We start from the raw sequence: 8,733 nt of genomic DNA, 5'->3' as shown, positions 1-8,733 counted from the left end.
GTGCACAAACAGTATTTGACAATGTGGCACTGAAAATTGTCTGTACGCTTTTCCTTGGGGTATGTAATGATGTCAAAGCAGAACACAGGCATTTTTTTATCTCCTTCAAATATGGAGCATAGTCAGGTGTAGAGTGACCTGTTTTATATTTTACTCAGTAACTATAAAACCTGGTGTTTCAAGACACAGCAAAAGGTTGTTGGTTCCTAATCCAGAAAGTCTTTTACATCATCAAGCTCCAGATTTGAATCAGCAGTTACCTGCTTCCTGACATTTGTTTGGTTTGGACAAATAGCAAAGAGACAAGAGTGAAGACTGCAAAAAAATTTATTTGATGAACAATGGGTTATGTAACAACTTCAAGGTGATATAGCCCTTGAAATTACATTGTTTTACAACAGTTAAAACATTCACCAGAAAGTTCAACAACTTAACTTACTGTAGATACTGTAAATACTTGAAACTAAACCAGCCTTAGCTAGCAGCATAATCCTCACACAGCATGTCCCTTTTAGAAATAAAATAAACCAAATAATACAACAAAGAGGAAAAAAACGTATCTGTTCGGTTTCAGCATTTAAGTTCAAGGACTACAGTTCCCATAAAGCATTTCTTCCACAGTAACAGTCATTTATTTTAAATTAAAATGAAACAGGTTCATATAATATGTTTATAATTTGTACGGGACATTAATTCTACTTAAACTTCTAGCATTGTCAGAGTTTTAGTGCAATTATGAAGTTTTTTATGAAATCTGATGACCTGTAATCTGAGAACTTCCTATACATGTCAAGGGCTTTTTAAAGATGCACGTGAACCCCAGCAGACAGGGGCAGCTGAGTAGACTGTAACTGAGCTGTAACTGTAAACTCATCTATATTACTCTAGTAAACTATGGTACATTGAGTACTGTAGACACAATTTCACTTCAGCAAGCTGTCTTTCCCTCTTATGTTTTTCAGCTTGTAACTTGTCCCATACAAAAGTCTGTCAGATGTATCTGTGTGCCTCTGTTGAGAAAAAAAAAAAAAAAAGTGAAATAAAGTGATCTTTTTTTAAAATTAAAAAGGTTTCATTCAAGACACAATGGTCATTATTTACATCACCCATTACCAGCAAAACCCTGAATTAACCATTTCAAAATTCATCTATTTGTTGAATTCATTTTAAGATGGGGAACATTTAAAACAAACCACAGATGTTTTCCACCTGTGTAGCAGTCTTTCCTCAGGCAGTCTAATGGAACCCTTTTCTTTACAGCAGTTTTTCTGTACAAAAGTGTCAGTGTATCCTCATAGAAGCACACTCCATACACAGTCTATGTATACTGTATTTCTACAGTAATTGCCCTTCAAAGAGATCCTATCTTAAAAACACATAGAAATGAACACAAGTAATAAATGTTTCGGCGACTTTGACAGGCCATAGCTTCAGCTAATGCAGATTATCAATTTAAAGAATGTCTGTGTATTACTACAATAGCAGCTGCTTAGAAGGACATGATGGTTCTCTGGATGATATCGACACATTCGTGCAGCTCGTGCTCTTTAATGATGAGGGGAGGGGCCAGGCGGATGATGTCACCATGGGTGGGCTTGGCCAGCAGTCCATTGTCACGAAGACGTAAGCACACTTTCCAGGCATCGTAGTCTGGGGGGAGATCGTTTTATTTAATAAAGCAAGATGCAAATAAATTCTGACAAAGATCCAGTCCAATAAACTATTACTTTGCATTCTTCAATTTCCCTCTTAACTTAACTTAACTTGTCCTTAAGCTCTATAGCACAAACAAGGATATTTTTTTGTTCCAGTCAACTTAAAAACATAAACCAATTCTGTCTTGATGCTCTGACTTCCAGTACATAGACACATTTGTAGATACTGAATTAAACGTGTTTGATTTATTTAGTAGCCTGAGGAATGCGCTCAAAAAAATGTATATTAGCTTACATTTTTCCAGCCGCAACAGTGTGTTTTGTTTTCACCTTGTCCTGTAGACACTTACTGTAGCAGAAACTACCACAGAGGCGCCTTTGAATGCTTTGGTAGGTGTTTATATGCCTGCAATAGTGCCACAACCTTGCAAGAGACAGTCATGAAACTTTATAAGCGTGTAACTGAGATCAAAATAAAGGCTGAGGTTGAAGATGGGTGTGGTCCTACTCATGAGTACTAATTACTCGTGTGATAGTGCAGTAATAACTACCGACTACTCATGGGTCAGAGTGTCAACATGCTGTCGCGGCTGGTGTGATCCCGTAGCAAGATGGTCTCTAATTAGATTAATTACCTAATAATCTTTGCTATCAGGGGGCCGTTGCGGGAGTTTTACATTACAGTACCTCTGGTCTCTTTGATGACGACTGCATTGAGGAGGCCTTTTCCTCTGACTGCTGTCACAATGTCTTTGGGAAGCTTTCTCAACTCAGACCGCAGCAGCTCTCCCATCCTTTGAGCATTCTCTGCGAGCTTCTCTTCCTCCATCACCTGCAAATAAGAGCAATTAAAAGAGAGTAGAGTTAAGAGTTTTTAAAACAATTGACAAACGAGAGAACTTATTGCTGACATGCGTATTTTTCTTTTAATGTCATATTGTCTTTGATGGTGTAGAATGCTTTAAAATTATTTCAACTTTCTGGTTTGTTGCATACTACGCTACACTTTCTCTCCATTTTATCAGTTTAAAACAAAGGGGAAAAAAATTAGAATAAGTGATGATTTGTTAAAGGGAAAATAAACAAGAAAAAGATAGATAAAGTGCACCCAAACACTGACCTGAAGTGCAGCGATAGCAACCTGACAGGCCACAGGGTTACCTCCATACGTGGACCCGTGTTCCCCAGGCTTGATGGTCAGCATTATTTCATCATCACACAGAACAGCAGAAACCTGAAACAAAGATCAGTTAATGCAAAGGTCAGTTACATCACATTAAATGATCTATACTCCTGTCCAGCAAAACAGGACTCCAAAAGTCCCAAAGTTTAAGTCTGTGACTATAGCAAAAATAAATCTATAACATGATATGAAGTGCTACTGAACAACAACAAAATACTTACAGGGTAAACTCCTCCAGAAAGAGCTTTGCCCAGAATTACCACATCTGGACGGACTTCCTCGTGGTCCACAGCCAGCCGCCGGCCGGTACGTGCCAGGCCTGTCTGCACCTCATCAGCAATCCACAACACCTGAACAAAACACACAGGACTTCATGTGGGATTGCAATTGTACTGCTCTCTGTGAACATAACCTGGGAAAGTAAAAGGTTGAAAAAATGTAATGACCTGAACAAGACTTGGCCACATTTTAGATCAAATGACTTCCAGTTAAGATATACTGCTCCAAGTTCTCACATGCTCCTTTATAAGAACTGTTAGCCCTAGAGTGAATGATGTGCAAACGTTAGCTGAACAGACTGGACCCGTCTGTCCGCTATGGAGCAATTTAACATCACTGCTCTTCTTTTGACATAACTGACTGAAACCCTTTCTGTCCTTGTGAAGCAGAGGTCATCTGCAGTGCTTTTCTACTCCTCATACCAGATAGGAAAACGTATATATAAATTATTAAAAACATACTTTGCCCTCAATTAATTTGGCAGTCAGAAGGAGACAGTCTGTAAGAGCTGGCTGATGTGTGTTTGTGTGTAATGGTTTTTTTGCACTACTTCTACTATTAAGGCCAAAGAATCATGCATATGGGAAATATACAATGTGCACTTGTACTCCAAGCAGCATGATGAAAACTACAAAATGTTGTCTCTAGATTGGTGTAATGCACACCCATATACCAGAATGCACCTTGAGGATTTTTAAACTGTAGTAGTGTTACCAAAACACACATTGGTATTAAGAGGTGGCAGTTTTAAGTTGAGTACTAGAGTGTAGTCTCTCTCTCCACCCTCTACCCCTCTGCTAAAGAACCTATTATTTGTCGTGTGCTCAGCCTTCAGAATTAAACCTGGATGCCTGCTAGCTGTTTGACGTCAACATCACACTGTTAACACTCATAAAACACTATGGAACAAGCTTCAGGCATAATAAGTGGTCGGTTAGAGAAGAAAATGCCATCATGGTGTGTTTTTATTACTGAAAAAACAGACAGTAGTTCAGGCCAAAGCCACTAGAGACTCAATATCTGAACTGAGGGTCAAATAATAGAGGATGTTGTTTGTTGTAGATTGATAGATTGTAAAACCCCTGGAAGCAAAATTGTGAGCGTGATATTTGGTTTTATAAATTGAACCATTTTGACTTACGTTGTATTTGGTGCAAAGTTCTCTGACTTTGGTCAGGTAGCCCTGGTCGGGCACCACCACCCCAGCCTCGCCCTGGATGGGCTCCACCATGAAAGCTGCCACATTTGGGTCTTGAAAGGCTTTCTGGAGAAAAAAGTGTTTTAAAAAAAAAAAAAAAAAAAAAAAGAGACTAGTCATATTTTTTTATCTTTGTCCAAGATAACCATGTCAATAAATACATGCTGCATCAGTCAATCATTAGGTTCTTATGTTTACACAGAAAAGTAGCAGTTGCTAAGATAACCCTATCAGCATTGACACGAAACTTGAGTCAGTCATTTGGTCCTCATGTTTACATCGACAAAGAATGTTTCAAGTCAGCTAGTTTTAGAGGATCTTATGAAATAAACATGATTTTTGAACATAGGGACATGATAATGTTGTTAAAATAAGATACATCAACTACAAGGCAGGATAAAACAAACCCTTCCTTCATTGAACAAAGAAAAAAAAATATTTCCAAAACAGCAGCCTCCATAACAACTGTTTGTTCTCCAAGGAAAGAAAACCACTGAAATGGAATTTAGCAGCAGACTTTGAGGTCCTGCATGTTGGATTTATCTACCAAGCACATTACGACAGAAAGTATGATGAAACTTTTGCTGCCTTTGAATCATGCATAACTATGTATTTTGCAAATGAGATGGTGTTATATAAAAGATGTCTGGTGTGCAGTGACTGAGAAAACTTTACTCTTTAATTTTGGTATTTACGAGGCACTTTGGCGACTGGGTTGAAAGCGGTAGCGAAACTTTTCTATACAGCTCAGAAATGTCAGAACACTGTACCGCCTCTCTGTGATGCAAACAAATGTAAACATTCAGGGTAGCTATCTAGATTGTGTGTCTTGACAGGGTCAAAACCTGTACCTCCAGTGCAGGAATGTCATTGTATGGAACAAGCTCAAATCCTGGCATGAAGGGACCGAAACCTTCATAACTACTGGGGTCAGTGGAGCTGGAGATGGCTGCCATGGTGCGGCCCCAGAAGTTTCCATCTAATCAACAAGAGAAAATGAGATAGCATGTTTAACTTACTGTTCTCAGTTTACAGCTTTACATAATACAGATAATTAGAAACCTGTGCTTTTTTTAGTCTAAGATTAAAAAGACTTGTTTGGATTTGGCCCAATAGTCACCTTACCCTGTAGCAGCTGGAAGAAGTTCTGTAATACTTGAAATGTTAGCTCACAGTAGATTTAAGCAAATGTTAGTTCTCTTTTCCAGTTTCCAGTGTAAACAAAATCAGTTATTGAAATGTAGTGTTACAGAGAAGAAATTTTGAGCTTTGAGCTTTTGAACTGATCCAATTAAGATATACATGACATTGGTGCAAATTTTCTTATGATTCTCTGGGCAGGTGACAAGTGGGGCAAACTTCTAAACTGTGATGCAGTCTTCTAAAACTTAAGGTGGTTACGTACCTGCAAAGATGATTTTGGCCTTGTTTTTGGGAACCCCCTTCACACTGTAGGCCCACTTGCGGGCAAGCTTGCAGGCAGTCTCACCACCTTCAACACCTAATTTGTTGCAAAACAAATGTCAACAATTGCACTCATCAAAATGTCTGAAGATGTTCCCTCCTATGACTACTATCTGGTGCTTTGCTTACCTGTATTCATGGGTAAAACTTTGTCATAGCCAAACATGTTTGTGATGTATTCCTCATAGGCTCCCAGCACATTGTTGTAGAAAGCTCTGGAGGTCAGGGAGAGTTTGGAGGCCTGGGCGCTGAGCGCAGCTATGATCTTTGGGTGGCAGTGTCCCTGGTTTACTGCGCTGTAGGCACTCAGGAAGTCATAATACCGGTTGCCCTCCACATCCCACACATAGATGCCTTAAGTAGAGAAAAGAATAAAACAAAATAACCAGAGGTTACAGGAGAAAAAGCACTGTGCAATGCTCGTCTGTTAACCATGCATTAATTCGACCATTATTTTTTGTAGTCATATGATACTCTGAACTCACCTTCCCCTCTCTCTAAGGCCACAGGCAGGGGATGGTAGTTGTGCGCTCCGTACTTGTCCTCGCGGACATAGATTTCCTCTGAGGTAAGTGGGCGTTCAACCCTCAGTTTGGTGGCAGCAGTGGAGGCGGGACGTGTGCCAGAGTGGATGGTGCGATGGAGAACAGGGGCAGCACGGCTTAGACTGCGGCTGAACCGGAGAATCATTCCGTTCATGGTTGTATGCAGCTCTGACTATATGATTAGGCACAGAAAAAAGATAACTCAGTTGGTATTTATGATAGAAAGTAGCAAAGTGATGATTTACACAACTGTCACAAGTGGTTAATAAGTTCTAAAGACAGAATCTAACAAGGACCATAATGTTTGTAAGCTGTTAGCTTTATTGTGTTTTATCCTTGATAATATTAATTGTATGTCAATAAGTAATCAAAGTAATTTTAACACTGAATTAGGACAGTAATACAGTAACAAGAAAACAGGATTCACATGTGTTTAGAGCAACTGTCAAAAAACAGTTAAGTACATAGGAAATTAGTCTGGTCATTAATATGCAGTGATTAAATATCAAAAGATAAAACACATCAGACAAGTTAGAGCAAACAACAGATCAAAGACATGCTGCCACAACAACAGCAGTGACACTAACACACTAACTGGACAGTAAGTAATAGCTCAGGATTTCACCTAAACACTTGGTTTGAGTGGGTTTTAACTCTCTTCCTGGTTCTTTTCTCCAAAACCGAAGAAATTTGAAAACCATTCATCTGAAACCTGTTCCTATGTTTTGGCAGTGATGCTGTCACCAACATACAAAAGCATAAAACAAAGCTTCACAGTAGCTACAAAGATCAAGCCCAATAAGCTAATACACTGCTATGTGAGATTCCACAGAACACATAGGCTTTACAGGTCTGCTGAACAACGCTTCTCTTTCACATTCTACACAATACAGGAACAGACTTTTGCTTGGTGAGGGTTAACAATAGATAATCCCACAGCGGCGTAGCAAGTCAACTGTGATGTTCCAGACTTTTCTATTCGGTCGCAATCAAAGGAGACTTATTTCAAACCTGCCCTTCACTTTAATCATCTACTACTGTAAAACCTATTGCTTTTCTTATTTTTAATCAGTTAGATAATCCATGGCTGCTTTCCAAATGTTTAAATATTTAAGACTGAGGACGTGGCTTTCATAATGTCCTGGCACTGAATGGTTTTAGAGTGACCCACTTTATCTCACCAGTTTGGTACTTAAGTTACACATAAAGGTGTCTGGATGAGCATGTAACTATTGTTTCTCAACTGTCTGATTATAACGCAACGCTTCTGGGTTTGCAAAAAAACTTGAAGAGAAGTGCAGCAGTTTTGAAATATGCCAGGCTTACTGATTGGAAAAAAAACAAACATGGACATCAGATATCCACTACTTGGCTAGGGATAATCAATAACCGTGTACGGTGAATGAACACACACAGCAAACAGACAGCACCTGGAATTTCATCAAGGACAGTGAACCTTTTTTTCCACCTGATATGACACCCAGTCCCCATTTAACCTGCTCTTTAACAGGATAGGCTGGTGGGGAGCTGCCTCCACACACACCCACCAACATTACAGCGAGGGGCTAAATAAGAACCATAAGAGTTTCTGATTAGATGGTATTTGCAAGCTGAGCAGCTCTTCCAAAATCAATTCGTATGTAAAATTACACCATGGCACATAGCTTTAAGCTCGTTCTAGATGTCATTGAAAGATTGAATTAAACATGACATAAAAAAAGCCGGTTTCTTCTCGGCCAAAGAGTATTAACGCTCTTAAGATCAATGCTAACCACACACGAGAGCTTCGCTTCCTTCAGGCAGCACCAGCTAACGAGCTAACCGTCGCACATCCAGACTGTCACTAATCTAAACAGAAAGCGTTTTTAAAAACAGGACAAAGTAAACACGGAGAAAAGTCAAACAGTACCAAAAAGAAGTGAAGCGGAGTTCAAAGCCCTCTTGAAGCCCTCTTGAACGTTTCCTGTCCGGTCTGCTATTTGAAGCTGATTATATGACCGTGTGGCTCTCGCGCAGCGTGGCGGGATGATGCGTGGTTGCGTCAGAGGGCACGCCTCTGTATGATGCAAAACTAAACCATCTCCCCAGAGCCACGCATATCCCGAGAAACCATCTTCACTTATAAATAACCACTGTTATCATTGATTTCACATCCGCCAGGTGTCACTCACTCTTTTTTTTTGTTCTGTAATAAGGGAAATGTGTGTATTTAAATATAGAATCAGAAAAATATACTTAAAAATATCACAAGCGGAAGTAGTCAATGCAGAGAAATGGTATGCAGTGTATCTAACAATATATTTTGTAATTAATAGTATATCATTAGATTATTATCACTCCTGTATTAACGTTTAAGCAGCATTTTTCTCTCTTGTGTGTTATTTTCATTATGGATTCATTTGTTGAATA

At 39.2% G+C, this 8,733-nt stretch overlaps 1 protein-coding gene across 1 annotated transcript; it reads right to left on the bottom strand.

Annotated features, from left to right (window-relative positions):
- Nucleotides 1-309: 309 nt before the first annotated feature.
- Nucleotides 310-8,341, bottom strand: oat (ornithine aminotransferase). The gene is made up of 10 exons (XM_022743473.1): nt 8,234-8,341; nt 6,265-6,496; nt 5,909-6,133; nt 5,721-5,816; nt 5,167-5,294; nt 4,259-4,381; nt 3,060-3,188; nt 2,776-2,889; nt 2,343-2,487; nt 310-1,650 (listed from the first exon to the last, which is right to left on the bottom strand). Exons 2-10 carry the CDS (start codon nt 6,476-6,478, stop codon nt 1,490-1,492), a joined length of 1,335 nt encoding a protein of 444 aa, XP_022599194.1. The 5' UTR covers nt 6,479-6,496; nt 8,234-8,341; the 3' UTR covers nt 310-1,489.
- Between the last annotated feature and the right edge of the window lie 392 nt (nt 8,342-8,733).

The sequence above is a fragment of the Seriola dumerili genome, unplaced genomic scaffold (assembly GCF_002260705.1).
Source record: "Seriola dumerili isolate Sdu_G_001 unplaced genomic scaffold, Sdu_1.0 BDQW01000068.1, whole genome shotgun sequence".
NCBI classification, from domain to species: domain Eukaryota; kingdom Metazoa; phylum Chordata; class Actinopteri; order Carangiformes; family Carangidae; genus Seriola; species Seriola dumerili.
This window is presented reverse-complemented; position numbering and strand designations above follow the sequence as displayed.